Source organism: Xyrauchen texanus, chromosome 48 (assembly GCF_025860055.1).
Source record: "Xyrauchen texanus isolate HMW12.3.18 chromosome 48, RBS_HiC_50CHRs, whole genome shotgun sequence".
In the NCBI taxonomy this organism is placed as follows: Eukaryota; Metazoa; Chordata; class Actinopteri; order Cypriniformes; family Catostomidae; genus Xyrauchen; species Xyrauchen texanus.
This window is the reverse complement of record NC_068323.1, coordinates 14929529-14951030: the sequence shown is the minus strand read 5'-3', so window position 1 is coordinate 14951030 and position 21502 is coordinate 14929529. Positions and strand designations below refer to the sequence as shown.

At 37.8% G+C, this 21502-nt stretch overlaps 1 protein-coding gene across 3 annotated transcripts in view; it reads left to right on the top strand.

The window, feature by feature from the left end:
* LOC127639648 (RNA polymerase II elongation factor ELL-like) overlaps nucleotides 1-20454 on the top strand; it is a 56225-nt gene extending 35771 nt beyond the window's left edge. The window contains exons 4-12 of one of the 3 annotated variants that reach the window (XM_052121775.1): nucleotides 3073-3236; nucleotides 5532-5773; nucleotides 6361-6485; nucleotides 9733-9823; nucleotides 10576-11122; nucleotides 13785-13851; nucleotides 14003-14174; nucleotides 15991-16035; nucleotides 16131-20454. In XM_052121775.1, the coding sequence (XP_051977735.1) occupies nucleotides 3073-3236; nucleotides 5532-5773; nucleotides 6361-6485; nucleotides 9733-9823; nucleotides 10576-11122; nucleotides 13785-13851; nucleotides 14003-14174; nucleotides 15991-16035; nucleotides 16131-16247 (1570 nt within the window). In that variant the 3' untranslated portion in view covers nucleotides 16248-20454. Of the gene's footprint in view, nucleotides 1-3072; nucleotides 3237-5531; nucleotides 5774-6360; nucleotides 6486-9732; nucleotides 9824-10572; nucleotides 11123-13784; nucleotides 13852-14002; nucleotides 14175-15990; nucleotides 16036-16130 lie in introns of all 3 variants that reach the window. The other 2 variants (XM_052121776.1, XM_052121774.1) reach the window with 2 other exon arrangements.
* The last annotated feature ends 1048 nt before the right edge of the window (nucleotides 20455-21502 follow it).

The following is a 21502-nucleotide window of genomic DNA, read 5'->3' as shown; positions in this document are numbered from 1 at the left end:
ACTAATTCTCTACAAAAATGAAGCACAAAACAAGTATTGTGGTATTTTAACTCCTGCCAAATGCTTTAGAAAAGCATTGTGACATCATAGTGAGATGAAACCTGTTAACATATTTTAATTTGTATGATGTCTAAACTGTGGAATGTTTTTCTTTTAGAATCGGCCATTTATTTTAGATTAATGTTTCGTTAGCTGCTCTTTCAAATAATTAGTCCAACAATCTTCAGTCAGTTACACCAAATAATTAGCTAATTTGCCATTTTAGTTTGCACTTTTATCCAATAGTACACTTAATTATTAACAGCCCTCCCTGGAGCCACTTGAGGTTCCAGGGAGGGCTTACTCAAGGCTGCAATTGTGATTGTTTGTTGTACTTGTACAATAGGCCTGGCTATATGTAAAAAATATTTTGTCGATAATTGCCTTACAATTATTGCAATACAAGATTATGTCGTCAACCCCCCTGCTGAGGATCAGTGAATAATCTTTCCTTCATTGATTTTGCTTTAAAATCTTTATTCATTTATTGTAACACCAAAAACATAAACAAAAGTAATTTCGAAATTCGAATTGCACTTAAACGAAAAAAGCATTTGCAATCACACAAGCATCTGTCAATGACAACAGGTGCACAATGCATGTTAACTGCTAACTGGTCCATGGAAATTAAGTGAACTAAACTCACAACGCCTCCTGAGATCAAGTAAAACAAAGAAAAAGGGGTGAAAGTTCTTTACATGCACCTGTTCCACAAGACATGCTCATGCTGAATGCCTCTGAACAAACAGACAACAAAGAACTCCAGGCATGAGCATTGACTGCTTTTCTTTTGTAAAATAATGTGCATTTCTTCAAGCGCGCACGTCTGTGACTCAGCATTTTCTGTCATGTGTCACTCCGAGACGTCTTAAAGTCTTTTGTGGTTATATGAGCAAAATTCCCCATGCGTTGAATATATTTGGACGAGGACCTTGTGAGCTGGATTTAGCCTCATCACATTTTGCTGGTGGCGGGTGCTATATCACACACTGGCCACTGTTTAATATATTTGGTGACTTCCCAGATCCATGGTTTTGCTATTTCCTGATATTGTCGTTCATCGTCTGTCAATTGAGTGTCAAATTTCATCGAGATCTTTGTAATATATTGTCGATATCCGATATCATCGTTCTTTCGCCCAGACCTATTTCACATTTGACATTGGCTTGATTCATGAATCGCCCCTCGGTGTGTGAACCCACTACCTTTAAGCTACCATCATATATCTTTCACCACTAGGCTATGCTGCCACCATATTGTGAAATTTTTGGGGTCATAATAATAATGAAAATGATTATTTTTGCATTGATATTTTTCATGACAATTAAGAACAGTTTCTCTCAAATTCTTATTACGGTTCATGTGAAAAATATTCTCCTAAATACTGTTGTAAATTATTGAAAATCATCTTGACACAATGATTTATTTTTATTCAAATCAGCGTAAATTAAAGACAGTACAACAAATCCTACAATGTATAATTTTTTTAATCAGTGAAAAATTTAGAAGCTTATGAAAGTTTTCTTTTTTGCAAAATAGGGTTCCACAATTAATCAAATAATCAATTACAGTTATTTGATATTGATGCAGATTTGCTTGATTCCTGCATTTATTTTATGAAATATTTGAATAGCAGTTTTGTTTTTCATGCTGCTATGATGGACAATGTGAAGTTGACCATTTAGGCAGTGTCGTAGTTTTTTTCATATTGCTGTATAAAACAGAATTAAAGTAACCAGAAACACCATATTCTGCTTGTTTTATTTGTATTCCCACTACTTAGTAGGTCCTCGTGGTTGTGCGGTTACTCACCTCAATCCGGGTGACTGAGGAAAAATCTCTGTTGCCTCCGCTTCTGAGATAGTCATTCTGCCTATCTTGTCACGTGGCTTGCTGTGCATGACACTTGGAGACGCGCAGCATGTGGAGGCTCATGCTACTCTTCGCGATCCATGTACAACTTACCACGCCCCCATTGAGAGCTAAAACCCCTAATCGCGACCACGAGGAGGTAACCCCATGTGACTCTACCCCCCCAGCACCCGGGCCAATTTGGTTTCTCAAGAGACCTGGCAGGAGTCACTCAGCACTGGTGGTAGTCAGCATCTATACTCGCTGAGCTACCCAGGCCCCCATTCAGCTTGTTTTAGATATGTTGCCAACATTAAGAATTTGGCATTCAGATATTTGTAATTATATATCAAATCAATTCTATTCACCTAAATTAATTGCAATCACAATATCAAGGGAAATAATCAACAAATATGATTTTGTCTAAATTGCGCAGTCCAAATTAAAAAAAAAAGAAAACAAATTCCTTGATTTTGGGTTGAAATATTACCCTAACATGTCCTTGACAGGCTTTGTGAGATTCAGCTGTCGTGTCAATATATGTGTACAGGCATGGTGGTAAAACATTACATGCCTTAACTGTGATCAGATGTTTGACTCTCAATATTGCCTGGCTTAGGGCAAGCCGCTCGGGCTGTTAGCCAGGTTTCAGGGGGGATGAGCCGGTAATGAGGAACATCTCGTCTTGCTGCGTGCTACTATAGACCTTATTCACGCTAGCGCCATCTTAGATTTGTAATTGATTGCCAACGAGGCTCTGAGGGATAGACTTGGTCTTTTCAATGGCATGAACGGTAGAAAGCTCCTAGATCACATCTGATTTTCCACAACTCATGTTGTCTGGAGTTCTTTGTGTACTGAATGTCCTTGGACAGATATTTTATCAATGTTATGTCTGCGGAATTATCCAAAAACACTTTAAACTGTGGTACAGCCCATTGTAGTGACTAAGTCTATCCCTCACAGCCTCATAGTTTTTCCCTTTAAAAATCAAAGATGGCTCTAGCATGAATAAGGTCTATAGGTGTTATACTTAATGACCCTTTAAAGGACTCTCCACCTGGGTTATAATTGAGCCATGGCAGCGCATTTTTGTAAATGGATAACTGGGTTTTTAATGTGGGAGAAAGAAGTGACGTAGTCCTTTTTGGTGAGTGTCTGCCTGTCTTTGTCACTGTTCAGTGAAGGGAGCATACAGCTGGACTGCCTGGGTGGTATCCAGGACAAAATCACAGTGCGTGCCACAGACGACTCCTATCAGAAAGCCAGGCAAAGCATGGCTCATGCAGAGGAGGAGATCCGCAGCCGTGGAGCCATCGTCATCAAGCCTGGTGGGAGATATGTGGGTAAGTTCTTGAATTCTTTGGTGGCCACAGTTTATGAAAGGATGTGGTTTATGAACTGGCCTGCATGGAATCTTCAACCACAAAATTCCAGAGAAATAGAATGCCAGTCTTTTGTATAGTTCTGTGCATCTTCAACCCCCTTGCATGTTTATAATTTAGCAAAATTATGATTTCAGTGACCAATAAGAGTGTAGTACTCCATTTTGGTTTATAAATTTAACATTTCATGCTTCAAAATTGTGCATATTTTCCTTTTAATTTACTCTAAATAGCCTAAAATCTTGTAGGGCTGGGCGATACGTCTTAAATTATCTCAAAATTTTTCAGCCTATTGACGATATTCGATATATCTATAATTATGTATTTGCTCTAAAATAGCTTGTGGTGGTGTTTTTTATTTATTTTTATTTATTTTTTAACCAGAGGAACCATCATTTCATCCAAACAGCCATTGTAGCCAAGTAGATTAAATATTTTAAATGCATAAAATATAATAATAAATGTTTCATTAAATAAATATTTGTTTAAATAGTTTTACATTCAGAATATATGTGATTATAGGAGGCCTTTTGACAGATAAAAACACTATGGGGTTTTTTTAATAAATGGTCCAAATGGACCAATTTTTCCTTAAAATGAGATACTGTTTGCATAATTTATGTATAAATAGGCTTTCCTTGCCACCCATATCATGATACCTGATAATTTTAAAGAAAAATGGCTCTAACTATGGAACCATTTTCTTTAATGCAGTGTCTTTTGTCCAAGGTCTATGAGAACAGTTGCATATCTTGAAAAACATGGCCGATATCGATCAATCAGTTTTAGCAGCTATTTGACAAGGTTATAAAAGCCGGATCAAAACAAAACTTGTTAGGCCTATTGGTCTCTTGGCCTGAAAGGTCTGTGCAAAATGTGAAAAACAATTGCCCACCGGGAGGCACTATCGCATTTTAAATGTGTGCAAATTGATGTATATACATCTTTCACAAAGAAACATGTTATTCATATCATTTTATTGACCTCCTCCTAAACAACTTTCTCAAGAATCATTGGTGTGAATCAAATTGTTTGTTAGATATTAGAGATTATTTAACAAAACTACTTTTTCGAACTAGTCCAAGGCTGTTCGCCCGATTGGAACCAAACTAGTGTAGAAAGATTCTCTGGAATCCCAATATTTTATCACCAAATTTGGTACATTGTATGGGGTCATTCTAAGGACACACAAAAAAAATGGTTTATCTCGGTCTCTTGGTGGTGCTATAATAAAAAAAAAAATCTAACACATGTTCTAGCTATGGAACCGTTGGTCTGATTGACTTGACATTTTGCATGCAGTGCCATCAAGCTCTGCGGACAGTCGCATATCTTGAAAAACCTGGCCGTCATCAACCAATCAACTTTTAGCAGCTATTTGCACTTGTCCTAGGCCGTTCACCCGATCGAATAATTTTTTTTTTACCTTTTGATGCAACAAATTGGGTACCTCTGCTTCTTTCTTGCGCTATAACAGTCAGAAATTCTCTATGCTACCTAATGTTTCTGAAATTAAGGCACATTAACGTTGTTTTAGTTGCAAACAGACTGGCTAATTAACACTTTATATCTGTTACATATGTACTTAAAGGACCTTAAATGCTTGAACCCTATTAATCGCTGCTTGCAGGTATATTTTTTTATTCTGATTACAAGTTTTGCATTATACAAAATGTATATGCTTCTGTCCTGTTTACTTCAACTGGGGCTTTAATTTTCACACTGATCGTGCTGTTGTGTTTACTTAAACTTCACAATGAGAATCTATTTCGACACAGAAAAGGCAATGTGTATTTGACTGTTTACAATGTCCCAAGAAACGCTGAAATCTCCTCTTTGTTATATGGTGCCGCGTTTGTAAATTGGTTTAATAAGTTGTAGCAGTTACTAATGTTTGGAATCGCATGAATGCTTAAACCTGCAATAACAAAATTGGATTAGATATGAAATGACATCCTTTTTCAAAGTGTTTTGAATCTAATTAATCGAGCCTCGTTTTAGCCCTCAGCTGTTCAAATGTAATTCTCTCAAACGCATATTGAGCTACAATTAACATTTTAGCTACACATCATTTACAAACTTGTATGTTCTCAGGCACTTATTGAGTAATTAGACATGCAATGAACTTGCAGAATTTCAGTTGCACACTCAAATGTCAATAGCCATATCATACTGTTCAAATGTTGTACTTGTTATAGTTTACTTCCATGTTGATTCATAGTCAAATAGCAATGTCAAAAGTCATTTTCTGTTTAGGTAAGCGGGTAAAAATCTGGAAGCCCAAAACGGGGGTATCTGACGTAGCTCCATCGCGACAGACTTCACGACCTGTTATCGTCTCCAGCAGTCAGAAAAAGAGCCCGACGCGGCCGCTGAGGGAACGGCTGGTGCATTTACTGGCCCTAAAACCCTACCGCAAACCTGAACTACTGGTGCGGTTCACCAAGGACGGCCTCTCTCCTCAGGACAAGGAGACGCTGGACAGCCTCCTGCAACAGGTGTGTAACCAGTGGTCTTGCAACAGGTTTGTGACTAGTGATGCATTGTTTTAATAACAGATACGTTGATAATAATTATTTGGATCCATACAAAGCCATAAGGATTTCATAGTACCCAGTCTTTATATCTTTTCGAATTCAATTAATCCGTGACCCTGTAGATTTGGTAGCGGTGTAAGTAACCGATGCATGAACTGTTGCTGTATTTGCACAGTATACATGCATCAGTGTGTGTGTGTGTGTGTGTGTGTGTGTGTGTGTGTGTGTGTGTGTGTGTGTGTGTGTGTGTGTGTGTGTGTGTATATATTTATTTCCGAGCATAGCCAATGTACCTGGACCCTTCCTTCAAAGTTAAGGTTTATTTAGGAATGATTTGATCATTTGTAATCATGTTTTTGATCTTAACTTAGACATAGTGGCTCAATTGAGACACATTTGTCATGATATAAATCCAGTCCTGCAGTCCTAAAGCCAGTGCGTAGATTACACAGAGGCCATCAACATGGCATTGTAATTGTTGTTCTGTATTGAACTTGAGCATTCTAAAAAAAAAAATCCCTTTTTTTTTTTTTTCTGGCCGTTTGTAGGTGGCTAACCTGAATAGTAAGGATAACACCTTCACATTGAAGGATTGTTTGTTTAAGGAAATTCAGAAAGACTGGCCTGGTTACACAGAGGTGGACCAGCAGATTCTGAAGAGAATTCTTGCACGGTAAGCACACAGAGTTCCATGTCCATAGTGTTTTTGTTTGTGTATCAACTCCCTCTTAAGATGTATGTAAGTACAGGTACATTGTGCACTAAAAATGACAATCAGCTTTATAAGCTATTGAATCCATACACTCACAGCAAGTGTAGATTTTTTTTTTCTTCTGTTATTTACATTTTTTCAAGGACTGTTTTGCCACTTCGAACAAAATGCTTTTGTTTTGCTTCTGTTGTAAGTTGGCACCATAAACATTCTCCTTCTATTTGAAAGAGATGATGTGAAAGTAGTGGAGTCAATGGTTAACCGTACTGTAGCAATGGTGTCTGCATTCAAAATGAGTATAGGGGTTCACTTTGGTTGTTGTATTAAAGAAAACAACGACCTTATCATTCTTTGTCATCTCAATTGTCAATACATATTCAAAACATTATTGATAAATTATAAATGATTCTTAAAGAGTTTTTGTGGATAATGAAATTTACATTATTAGAGATTGACCAATATTTAACCAATATCCACATTTAATCAGATTACAAGATAAAATATTACAAGTGGGGGAGAACAAGTACATTGTAAGTACTTCGCCTCACTGTGCGTGCAGATGCACTCACACCAACCTGCTGCCAATATTGAGCAAGCTCTGCACTAGTGGTGACATGATTCTGTAGCTGACTCCTCCAGAGGAGACGGTCCTGATGCTTGCTGGTATGATTAGTGAAATTATGTTGGCTGGTCATTTTGTGCCAGGGCCAAAAAACTGTGAAATTTGAGTTTTTGTGATAAGTAAAAAAAATTTGGCCAATGAATCGTTTTGCAATTATTTTAAATGCATCTAATCACTCTGCACAATAATCTAGAAACAATGTGAATCAACACCACAACAACTGAAGCAGAACAATTTGCGACACAAAATGTATGTCTCTGCCAATCATTTTGGCCACAGATGGACATGCGCGTTGTTGCATTGTACATTTAAAGTCCCTGCATTTAGTTACATTTGTAGTTACACTGTTGACCTTACCCCTAAACTAACCCTACCAGTGCCTCAACCTCAGTTGCAGCAAATGTGAATCGTTTGAGAATTTTTCAGAACAACATGCAGTTACTCAAAGTACATTGCATTTTAGTATGAAGTAGTTCAAGCTACCTAATATTATATGGGACCTAATTGTTAATGTGCCAATACACAGACTTGTTGGAGTCTTAAAAGTAATTGGCATCAGTTTCTGTTGTCAAATAAGAATATTGGTTGATCTCTACACAATATACGCATCTATGGAAAAGTCATTCATAAAAATCTGAATATCAAGTGATTGGGACACCCATTCTCTTTCTTTGCATATTTGAAACTAAATTCAAATAGTATATTACTAGACATTTCTACTGGTTTATTGTAGTAGTTGGTTTCAATTGGTTTTGAAAGCCTTGATTTTGTTACTGTTGTTGCACTCTCAGTAAGACTTTTCACACGGTTGTTCTGCTCTTTTGGCTTTACGTGGAAAATCTGCAGTCTTGTGAACTCTGAGAATGGAAGACTGGCCTCTACAGCCTAAAATTAGAGATGCTTTCCTGCGTGCTGGGCTGGCAAAAAACATGGTGTTATTTTTTCAGCTCAAAACTATCAAAATATTTGTCGGAAACAAACTGAGTGCACTTTGCGCACAAGGTCGACGCTTATCAAATGATAGGCCTTTTTACATCCACGCACCCCCCATTGCAACCACCCACATTTCCATCTGGTTGCAAACACCGGGCTGTGTGTTTTCAGGAGGTTATTGAATCAGCCCTAATCCAGCACATGCTGATATATATGTGTGTGGGTGGAACAGGTCCAAGGGCCGGCTGTGCATGTGCGCACACAGTTAGATGGAGACCATAGCAGCTCCTGGCCACCCAGCTTCCCTCTACTCGCAAACACAGCCCCCGAGTCGTGCACCCCTGATGGAGTTGGGGGCACTGCTTGGGTTGAATTTGCCTAGTGTCATACTGCCCTCTGTTGGCACTCTCACGCAACTCTACAAAGAGAGTCTGCAAAATCGTACCTTTTTAAAATGATTTATCCATTATGGCTGTGAAATTTAACGCTAACTTTTGAGGTAAATTAAATATGTTTAACAGTTAAATTTATTTGGAGCAATTAATGCATTTTCCCAAAATGACAGACAGGTGTCTGTGTTCATGTTCCCATTGCCGGCCTCTTGTTTATCAATAAATTAAGAAACTCTCTTCAAGAAGGTCCTACTTAATGGTAAATTTATTTATAAATGAAATCTAGATGGACTTTTAACAAAAGTTTGTTTCTATTGTAAAATGTAATGGTCACCAAAGTTCAACAGGTAGGAAATAACAAAAGCCAAATTGCTGCTGATTAGTTGTGTATTTAAGCTTTTTATTGTTTACTTTGCTCAATTGCAAGGGCAAAAATTTTACCTGGTGCTTTAAAACAAGAGGCTGAAACTTTGTCCATTTACATACATTTTTGAAAGGAAATAACGGTCCGATTGGGGGGGGCACAAACATGCACGTAACGGAACTGAATGTCATGTTTGTTCTTAGATTAATTGCAAATATAATTAGGAGAAACAGTTTGTCATTTTTTGCACTTTTATAATAATGCATTAATTCACTGGCATAGTATTTAATGTCTATCATCATGAAATCAGAGACGCTCCACTCTAAATCCAAACACAAGTGGTCAAAAGTGATATATATTACGACCAGGTGTAAATGGCAATGGGTCTCTCCTGTCCATTTGTGATTGGGTTACCCAAAACACATTTTAATACCAGGTGTAAACGGATCTTAATCTTCCTCCCTTGGAAAAACTTGTATGCTCAAGGTAATTATCATTGTTAACGATGAGACTTTGTTAGCTCTCTGTACAGTAGATACCGTGTGGTTAATTGCACAGAAACTGTTGCCACAGATGTGCTGCAATGTATAAGATTGTAGTAAAACAATACTTTTGTAAGAATTTTTTAGATTGTAGTTTCTTTTAAATCTGTCGCCTGGCAAAAGCATCCCTACCAGTACATCCACATCACCTGCATTTTTTTTATTCATTCTTCATTTCCATGTGCAAGTAATTTAATGCTCTTCAAAAAATGTCTTCACTTTTCTGGATTAGTCAGATTCTTTAACTTCTTTCCAAGGCAGATTTTTATGTTACTGTTGACATGCAGTAAGCATGTCTTTGGCTCTTTTATTAACTGATCATTTTTCTCTTTCATGTGTCTCTCATTCTCAACAGAAAACTGTGTAAGCCTCAATGCAGCACTCCTGCTTCTGGGGAGAGCCCGGTCAGCCCGCACAAAGAGCAGGCCAGCAGCTCACCCACACAGGTCAGCTTTTGCCTGCTCTCTATAGACTTGTTAAAGCCAGGCCAAAAATAGTTAGGACAGATTTGCCACCAAAGTAAGGTTATGAGGAAAGACATACTGTTTATACTTCACTGTAATTATTTTAAAAATAACATGAAATCAAAATTGACCCCTGTTTACTAACTCAAACAATTTCCCTGGTCTTATCCACAAAAAAATACATTTTTGCCTTTTTATAATCTTTCATGAAATGTAATACTTGCTCAGTCTCTGCATTGACTTTTCTTCTGATATCATCAAGCTTCTTATTTTTCATGAACAGTTTCATGTTGACTTTAGCTTCTTAATGTCAGTGGTGTTATTGCACACAATATTTTATAACAGATGTTAATGTTAACTTTGTCCACCTCTAAAACAACACTTCTATCCACATAACCTTTCTGACAATGAAAAATGTGACCAAATATCAATACCCATTTGTCACTATCTAATCAACAATTTCCCTAACATTGAGTATTAAGCAACGTTCACACTGACAATGTGACTGGAAGTCATTAGTTTTCAGTGAGAGTTGCCGATTTATGGCAATGTGAACAACCGTGGTTATTGGTGATGCAACAAAACTGAGCTGAGTTAAACTTAATGCGACCAATGGGAGTGCAGACTTGGTGACCTCCAACAATGTAACTGCTGTCATTGTGAATGCATCTTTAATGTTTAGTCATATTAAAGCTGACCCTAATTTATGATCCATCATTGTTCTTATCCAGCAGAAAAGGCCTGCAGCAGAGTTCATAGACCCTCTGGCCAACAAGAAGCCTAGAATATCACATCTGGCCAGCAAGTCTACTGTGCCCATCAACGGCAAACTGAGCTCCTCCAATGGGAAGGACTCATCAAGCTCTCAAGCTGGAGAGACGTCCTTGAGCTCTCAACTCCCTGTGTTGGAGATCCCCCGACCTTTTGACCCGCTTTCAGACGTTAGTAATGACTCCAACGGCAGAGACTGTGAGAGTCAAGAGGCGGCGGTGGCGGAGAGGTTAAGTCAACCTCCGTCATTTGCACCTCGTTCCACGACACATGCCGGAGGGCCGGGGTCTACGTCCCCAGCACACGGCAGCATAGGTGGGTCTCGGGGTCGGACAAATCTGCCCTCCCTGCATGGCAAGTCAAAGAAGAAGTCCAAGAAACACAAAGACAAGTCCAAGGAAAAAGACAGGGACAGAGAGAAGGAGATGAGGAAGGAGAGTAAAATTGAGGAAGAATGTGGTTCGGATCAGAGGAAACCTTGTAAAGTCACGACGAGTGGTAGGAGCACAGGTGGGGGGTCAGTTTCTCTGAATCATTTATGTGTAACTGAAGGATGTTCAAGTTTAGAAACTACCTAAGAATGCAACGGGTATTTTTGTCCCCATTTGAAACTAGTTATTTGCTTCTCACAGATTGCTAAAGAACATACTCATCTGGTTGAAGCAAATAGTGCTTTGTTTTAAGATTTGTAATTTGTAATGATCTCCGGTGCAGGCTTAACTATGCCAAACAATTCAGCATTAGAAATGGGTCAGGATAGTCGACTAGTCAGTTAGCAGTCCATCAACAGATTAGGTAATGCTGCATTCTATTCAAAGTTGGATGTGAGATAGTCATACTTGATATCTCTGATCTCTGACTAGATCATTCCATTGCCAGATGCTCAGAAGATGATTTGCAAGCAAACAAAACCGCAACGCTCCTGTTAGCTTAAGCCCAAAATAAACTTTGGTTTTGTCATGAACGTTGAACATCTGCTTAGTCAAATACTAGCCTTTCAAAGTATAGTACATTTGATTATGCATGCATACACAGGCGATTGGCACAAGTGCGCTATGACTGCTATACTGAACTATTTCTCTTCTTGATTTTAAATAAATAGGCAGAAATATGTTTTTATATTCATTCAGACTCCAGTTATTCAAATGCAGGTATGACCTTCTTAAACGCTCTCTTGACTTGCAAATTTACAGTTGCTGTTTCCACCCTCATCTCATGTTGTTTAGTGTTGATCGCATTTACTACTCTGTGACAGCAACAGCTTGACTGAGTGTTGCACCTTTTGGACCCACTAATTAGTGCTAATAATTCCAGGCACATTCGCATTTTGCGCATACGATTTGGGCTGTGCAAGTTCAGTGCACAATCTCTGCTGATGATGAAATTTACTTTGGGCTTTAACAGGTGTTCGACTGTTACCAGAGACGTCTTCTAGTAACCCAATTAATAAACAATGCTGCAACGTTAGCATTTGTGCTATAGGCGTACACTTGTCAAAAGAGTATAATTTACAATTTGTCCCTTCAAGCATTTGTTAAACAAGACCTCATGAAAAGAAATTGTGGAACTCCACAAGTCTGGTTCATCCTTGGGAGCAATTTTCAAATGCCTGAAGGTACCACGTTCATCTGTACAAACAATAGTACACTAGTATAAACACCATGGGACGACGCAACCATCATACCATTTTGGAAGGAGATGCATTCTGTCTCCTAGAGATTAATGTAGTTTGGTGCGAAAGGTCCAAATCAATCACAGAACAGCAAAGGACCTTTTAAAGAAGCTGGAGGAAACGGGTAGGCAAGTATCTATATCCACAGTAAAACAACTCTTTTATCAACATAACCTGAAAGGCTGCTCAGCAAGGAAGACACTGCTCCAAAAATGCCATAAAAAGCCATACTACCATTTGCAAGTGCAAACAGGGACAAAGTTCTTACTTTTTGGAGAAATTTCCTCTGATCTAATGAAACATAAATTGAACTCTTTGGCCATAGTGACCATCGCTGTTTGGAGGGAAAAGGGTGAGTCTCGCATGCCAAGGAACACCATCCCAACCGTGAAGCATGGGGGTGGCAGCATCATGTTGTGGGGGTGCTTTGCTGCAGGAGGGACTGGTGCACTTCACAAAATAGATGGCATCATGAGGAAGGAAAATTATGTTCATATATTGAAGCAAAATCTGAAAACATCAGCCAGTAAGTTAAAGCTTGGTTGCAAATGGGTCTTCCAAATGTACAATGACCCTAAACATACCTCCAAAGTTGTGGTATTGGAGTGGCCATCACAAAGCCCTGACCTCAAACTGAAAAAGCGTGTGAGCAAGGAGGCCTACAAACCTGGCTCGGTTACACCAGTTCTGTCTGGAGAAATGGGCAAAAATTCCAGCAACTTATTGTGAGAAGCTTGAGGAAGGCTCCCCAAAACGTTTGACCCAAATTAAACAATTTAAAGGCAATGCCACCAAATACTTACAAAGTTCATGTAAACTACTGACCCACTGGGAATGTAATGAAAGAAATAAAAGCTGAAATAATTAATTCTCTCTACAATTATTCTGACATTTCACATTCTTAAAATAAAATAGTGATCCTAACTGACCTAAGACAGGAAATGTTTTCTACAATTAAATATCAGGAATTGTGAACATTTTGTTAAATGTATTTGGCTAAGGTTTGTTATCTTCCGACTTCAACAGACTATATTTCATAAACGTGAAATTTTATCGCTTTTTACATCTCACTGTGTGCCGACATGTTTGACGTCACGCACCAGCATCTTGGCGAAATCGGAATTGAAGATTTAATATCGAGATTCCAAGTTGGAATTCTGACTTCAAATGGCATTCAATTGCACTTTTCATTGGAGAAATGGAATGGAATGCAGCGTTTGTGAGGTTGACTAGGTTTTAACTTTATGGGTTTAGTAATTTCTGCTCTTCTAGAAGGACAAAACAGAGCTTTCTTTAGACTGATTAGTTAAGTTGTTCTGACATATTTTGAAAATGTGTAGTTCCGCAAATCTCTTTTCACTTTTCTACTAAAGCAATGTCAGTTGTTTTTCTCTTCTTAAAATCTCAGAGCACACTGACATCAAGGCATAGTGTCCTTGTTCCTCTTCTACAGTCTGCAGGATGAAAGTGTCCTTGAGTTCACCTTATATTTCTTTTCAGGTCTGAACGGAACATGCGACAGCTCCAGTATTCCTGCGTCTTCGTCGGAGACTGCAGACTATTTATTGTAAGCACCCCTCTGCATCTTAATTGAAAAGCACATATTATTTGAAGTCAAGAGTTTAGAACATTTCTAAGAACAAACTATCAAGTTATGTGCAACTTGCTTTGTTACGGACTACAATATTAAAAGTTAGGTTGTTTTTTTTCCTCAACAGAAAGTACACCGTGATAAGCTCACAAGAGCAGCGTCAGAGTTACAAAAACGACTTTAACGCAGAGTACAGTGAATACCGGGGCCTCCATGCACGGATAGAGAGCATAACCCGACAGTTCACTATTCTCGACTCGGAGCTCAAACAGCTCAAACAAGGCACAGACAAGTACAAGGTAACCATTTATCTTCATTATAAACTCCACTGACACCACACAGAATCTGCTCACGAAGAATTGGATAGTTCACCCAAATATGAAAATTGGCATAATTTATTCACCCTTATGTTATTGACTTTCATCCTTGCCATTTTGACTATGCTCTCATCTATCAGCTACAAGTTTGAGAGTAGGACTCTCTGCTGTGGTCTTTACCCGAATCAACCTTTCAGCCAAAAACACACTGGACCCATCCATGCGTGTTACTGCAACTTTCTCACCTTTTATTAATTTGTAATATGCTGTCAGCTCCTGCTTGATCCCAGTAGTCATCTTTCTCTGGAAAACATGAAAAAAAGTGTGTGGTTGACTCATCTAGGGCTCCAGCGGAGTTTGCACGTCAAAAGCGAGTCGCATAATACATTTGAAAATGTTGATATGAAAGTGGAACAGGAAGAAAAGCAATCTAACCTTGTGAAGAAGCTTAATAATAAAATAAACCACATTAGCAACAAACTGACTAGTGCCAACAATGTTCAATAATCTGAGCAGGTATCACTTGTTAGTCTAATCAAATTCTTCAGCCGGAACTTTTTGCTTTATACATTTATGAAGTAGTACATCGAACATTTTGTAATCCTGTTAGTCTACAGTAAGCTCTGGTTTTGTTATAACATGTTTAAAAATGAATACGTTTCTCACACAAGCTGCTGTATGACATAATTGTTCTTAAAGGAATGTTCTGGGTTCAATACAAGTTAAGCTCAATCAACAGCATTTATGGTATAATGTTGATTACCACAAAAATTGACTGACTTGTCCCTCCTTTAGATAAAGCAAAAACCGAGTTACAGTGAGGCACTTAAAATAGAAGTGAATGAGGGCCAATTTTTGAATGTTAAAATACTCACTTTTTCAAAAGTATAGCCACAAGACATTAACAATATGTGTGTAAACATTATTTTAGTGTGATAACCTCACTTACTAACCTTTTCTGTGTAATGTCATAGCCGATTTTACAACCTTGTTGCCATGACACAAAATTTACAATAAATCTTTGCAGCTCAAATAATACACAAGTTTTAACAGAAGAATTAATGTAAGTGCTTTTATAAAATCATGAGCTTCACATTTCTGTGTTTAAACCCTCCAAAAATTGGCCCCATACAGTTTTGTTGTAAGTGCCTCACAGTAACTTCGATTTTTGCTGTTTTAAAGAAAAGGAGGGATGAATCAAAATTTACTTTTTTGGTAAATCAACATTATGCCACAAATGCTATCGACTGAGCTTAACTTGTATTGAACCCAGAATATTCCTTTAAGGAAAATGACCCTTAAGGCCAGAATATAATTTGTTTTTCCACATGCCGTTTCGTCACAGTGCGAGTGAAGCTCAGTACTACTGTTTTTAGACTGGTGGACAGTCCGCATCTTTTTACGTTGCCGCACATGCATCTGCTGTTCTAAGAGTCACAAAGCAGTCATAGTCAAACCATCAGCAAATGGCAAAATAATCTGTATTTTCAAACAGATTCCAGAAAACTCTACTGTTATTGGTTGTACAAACTGATGATCCTGCCCCAAACTCATGCCATCAGGTTGAGCTGGTTTTCCTGTGTCGGAGGGATGTTTTGCACCATAGTATGCATGCAAAAACTTAGCATAAGCTTGTCTTAATTTTCTTAAATAGAACTTTACAGCCTTTAATCCTTCAAACTACATGGCCTGTCAAATAAAGGGAGGCATTACAGCTCTTCTCACTCTTATTGATGCACATCTTGAAAATGCTGCTTATGGAAACACTGTTGTGAAGATCTGTTTTCTCTTTTCACAGACAATCCACAACCAGATACTTGAAGAGTATCGCAAAATTAAAAAGGTAAGATGAACGTCTCTCCCAATATTTGTTTTATTACTCCACACAGAGAACTTTTCAAAATTGTGATCATGTTCTTTTTTTTTTCTCTCACACAGATTAATCCAATTTATAGCCAAGAGAAGAACCGCTGTGAATATCTACACAACAAACTGGCACATATAAAAAAACTGATAGCAGAATATGATCAACAGCAACTGCAAAACTGGCACTAATGATACATTTTTCTCTTTAACTTTCCTTCTCTTTTGAGAGGGAAAGAAACTGGATTATTTTTTGTTTTTCTTTTGGCTTGCTCTAAAACAAGTTGCTCTGATGTAAAATGCCACGAAACTGATCTTTTCTCCTAAAGTGAGCCCAGATCTCTAGTGAGGACAATGCAGACCCATGAATTTCATTTTCGTTATGTTTTTTTTATGGGACTTGGGAGATGGGCATGCCTTGCCGTATTTACCTGTGTAGCCTACTTCATTAAGGGATAGCCACGTGTGGCATTGGTTGCAACCTTCCCTTTTTAAAGGCCTGAGTGTAAAAATCGTTCTGTGGAGATCTTGCCCTTGTTTGCCGAACAGGGATAATGGACACCGAAATGGATTTGGCAAATCCCAATACCAGGTTCTCATAGTTGAGGTTTAGAAAAAGGAAAAAAATCATTTATATTTTTTTTCTCTGTGTACTAAAATGGAAGGTTCTAAAGATAAACTATTTTATTTTGTATTTATTATTTTCCTGCATTTTTGTCTTCCATAGGGATACATCAGATACATTTATAATATTCACACTTCTAGGTATGAGTGCGAAACATCTTTTCCTGCCCCATTGGTCTTTTATTTCCTTAATATCTGTCAGTATTTTATGCATAATGCTGCCTTGGATTTCAAGAGATCCCTGTTGCGGTACAGTTTCCTCTATCGACTGAACATTTGATTATTATTTTTGAGTGCTGTAGTGTCTGAAGTAGCACTATTTGGATTCTCTGGTAATTTATTTTGTGCAATGCGCTAGGCCTTGTGCAATGGATTTAAATTGGATTGAAGATGATCTCTATACAGAGGCTTTGACAGTATTAAGCTACAATTGAGACCCATTTATTTGGGCAGCTGTGGTAGAAATGAACTCCTACTATGAAATGGTCCCTTTCCGAGCTTGTTCAGTTTAACTTTCCATTCCAGATGTGAGCGAGTGCTACAGATTAGGCGCATCTTTGCTCCATGTTACAATGCTTTGTTTTAGAGTTTCATACCAAAGCTCTGTAGATGGCTACCAGAATCGAACAAGCTTCAGTTAAAGGGCAAGTTAACCCATAATAAAAACATTCTTATCATTTACTCACTCTTATGCCATCCCAGATGTTTAACTTTTTTTCATCTGCTGAACTCAAATGAAGATTTTTAGAAGAATACGTCAGCTCTTACAATGCAAGTGAATGGGTGCCAAAAATTTTAAGCTCCAAAATCCAAATAAGGTCAACATAAAAGTACTCCAGACGACTCTGGTGGTTAAATCCATATCTTCTGAAGCGATATGTTAGGTACGTACGAGAAACAGATCAATATTTAAGTCCTTTTTCCTGCACTTTCACTTTCTCCTCCTCCTGTTTTTTTAATGAATCACATTCTTCTTGCATTTTGCCCCCTCTATTGGGCAGGGAAGAGAATTTATGTCCTAAAATGACTTCAATATTGATCTGTTTCTTACCCGCACCTATTATGGATTACTTTTATGCTGACTTTGTGTATTTTGGAACTTCAACATTTTGGCACCCATTCATTTGCATTGTATGGACCTACAGAGCTGAAATATTCTTCTAAAAATCTTCATTTTGTGTTCAGCAGATGAAAGTCATACACATCTGAGATACCAGGAGGGTGAGAAAATCATGAGAATTTTCGGTTTTGGGTGAACTATCCCTTGTTAATTACAAGAGAGTTTTTAACTGAAACTGCATCAAGATCTGGCTGATTCAACTCTGAATAATGGAATCTGTTGTGATTAAGGTGTGGCCAATTTTTGTAAACATGTGCCTCTCCCATGCTGTGGTTCATCCCGCCTGTATTTACTGTAATTCAGTATTGCTAGTTATGAGTGTGACGGCAAAATATGTCAGATCCGTACACTTGCGGCCAAATTTATGATGCCATTCTTCCAGAAAATATTGATTGTGTCCCTGTAGCCCTGTTGTAAACACATAGGGCTGGTTGGTAAAGAATACCCAAAATACAAGAAACGCAACCTTATACACTCATTAAACACTGTCTTCTACCATCCCTTTAGCAATCCAATGCTTGCTTGAATACTGAGTATTTATGGATTTTTTTATCATTTTTGACTACAGACAGTATTTTTTCCAAACCGCGTCCTTCACGTTCAGAGATGACTGTTAAATTTAATTAAGGCTTTGGCCTCTAATGGTATCTCATCGGGGAGCAATCACAATTTAGTGTGTCTGTGTGTGGAAGATCTATTACAAGCCTCTGACATATTCCAATAGAATCGTCCTCGCATTACTGTGGAATTCGCCTCATGGAAGTTCAACCACATGTTGCTCTTCTGTCAGGTCTTGTTGAAGCATCAGTTGTACTTCTGATTTCTGAACTCTTATGTTTAAATATAAAAATTCAGCACTTTGCTCAGCTTCTTGCTGTTATTCTTTCCTGGGTTTTGTTGCAAGGAGACTCTTGCCTTGTCTGTCTGTTTATGCATGCTTCTGACTGCTTAAAGATGATAAAAGGAAAAAAGACTTGTGTTTTCAGTGGTTTTACACTGCTGTTCAATGTTCAAGAGCATTCAAAGCCAAACAGAGTCCAAATATTTCTTACTGGCCCATTTGTCCTTACCTGGGTCCAGCACTGGTTCAGTGTTGAAGCTGTCAATCAAGCTTTGGCTTTAAAACATGTAAAAATGTGACTTCATAATTTAATAAAGCACTGAAAAACAAAGTTTTTCAATTTACCAGATAGAGTCTGGATTTATATAGACACTAGATAGCACATTTTAGTCATGAGAGCTATAAAATATTTTGCTTTAGAATCAAGTGTTGGGATGTCAACGCTAAAACCAAAAGCGCTTTTTGAAACATAAGGGTCTGGGACTAAAACTATCTTGTGATTCAACCTGATGTTCTTTGTTTTTGTAATATATTAGCTTTGCTAACTACCACGACTGCAGTATACAACAGAGCACACTATAGGTATACAATGCAGTGCTCTTAAATAGAATCATCTTTGAGATTCGGACTGCTAAAAGACCTTTTTACATAAAGTTTAATAAGACCTTTCAAAACAATATAAGTTAAGGGTGCAATTTACCCTCACTAAGATCTATCAACCATGAATTGCCTTGACTTTATAAAACCTTTGTAATCGAAAAGCTCATTCGACTAGTTGAAATGGCAATATATGCACTTCTTACTAGTAAAAATTAGATTTTTTTTTTTTTTGTTATATTGTTTTAACTAGTGGCTTGAAATACCACATCTAACATATTGAAACACATTTACAGGTATCAAGAATTAGCATTTTAAACTAGTGAAAATAAGAATGGCTAACCTATAATTCATATCCTGGATGATTAAATGTAAATTCAGCTTGCCATATTTGTTTTGTGCTTCTAACTACTCGTGAATCTCTAGTGTAGTCATGGACCACTAGATGGCAGCACATACTTTGTTTACCGTAGTTTCGTTCATCATGCACCCTAACTGAGCTTGGGTTGTCACTGTATTTACCACTAGTGTAGTCTGGGACAGTTTAACTGCTAACAGACTCATAGAATACAATACCAAAAAAATAATAATAAATGGCACAATGAATACCAAACCTTGCTGGGTCTTGATACTGGAACTTCTCTGTGCTTTATAAACACATCTATAAGAAATACTAAAATGAGAGTGGGAGAGATTTGGACACTAAAGAGATGACATGGTCGGAACGCCATGTGTGAAATCCATAGCTGTTATCCACCACATTTGGCTTTAGGCCGCTACATTGGCCTCACATTTAGGGGAGCTGGGGCCGGCTGCACCAGCTATAGTTCAGTTACAACTTAGCCTAGTTGTGGTGTAAATGGGCACTAAGTCACTATTTACGCATACTTAAAGATTTGAGCGTTGCACCATTAAACTTAGGTAGGACGTAACCCTATATATAAACTAAATATTTACGTTAGCCTCTGACCAGGAGTAACGGATGGAATAAAAAAGGAGACTAGCATGACATCAATGAGCTCATGTTTTGGTTGACAGGCTTCAGTCTTTTCGACATGTTGACATTTACACTTGTTTACATTTACGGGAGAAAACATTATGCAAAAAACATCTTCAGCATGAAACCGATCTAACGGTGCACTTTCCTGTGGACACATTCAAGTTTCAACATATACGAAATATAAAAGATATTAAAATTAATAAATGTCTATTTTCCAGCCTGTTGTATTAGTATTTATTTATTGCCCTTTATTCATTTTAGTTAGTTATTGGATACTGTTATATACATTGGTTAAATATACCATTAAGGAAAACTTGTTTTATTATGTATTGTGTTTTCATTGGGAATATAATTCATTACAGCTGCAGTTATGTGAGCAAACAAGGTTTGAACAAGATCAAACTGAAATTCAGGGCTTTTTAACAGGTCTGTGTACAAATTTGAAGGCTGTTTATTGGATCAATACAGGTAAACATCATGTTATGTAACTACGCATTACGAAGAGTTTACAACCTACTTAGTCTTGCCATAAGAACAGGTGGTGCTGCCAAATTAAGCACTAATTAAGGCCCTGTCCCAATAACCCCACTTGTGGTTTTAGTCTTGCCTACTTACCCACTTTTCTCATGTATCTGGTGTTTGGCCACTAGTGTGCAAATAGACGTGAAGACTGCGGGTGTGTAGATAATTACTATAATTAGATGCAAGTCGGGACACTAGTAGACTTAAAGAGGACCTATTATGCGAAGTTCCCTTTTACTTAATGTTTGAACATAAATGTGTCACAGTGTGTGTACACAGCCACCCTATAATGATAAAAATCCACCCAGTCCTTTTATTTAATCTCCATTAATCATAAGCACTGCCTCAAACAAGCCGTTTGCAGATTATGTACAAAGTGACGTAACTTTTTACAGGCCCCGCCCACGACTGCCGACGGACCAATTTGTTTGTGTGTTTCGTTATAGCGCAGTGAACATTGTAACAGAATTTGTGTGTGTGTGTGTGTGTGTGTGTGTTGCTCATCCATCGTTGCAAAACTGTTGAAAAAAAAAAAAACTCTACATCAAATAAAGTTATCAAATAACCAATTCGGAAACTTCCTGGTTCATTCTCAAAGTTGTTACTTTTGATGGAGTCTCTCCCTCATCAGTGTCTGACGCCGGTTCAAACATATATAGGTTTATCTATAGATTAAGCAAGGGCTGAAAACCACTATTTTAGCTGTCAGTCATATTGCTTCTGTCTAGTTATCCCAGAGCCAT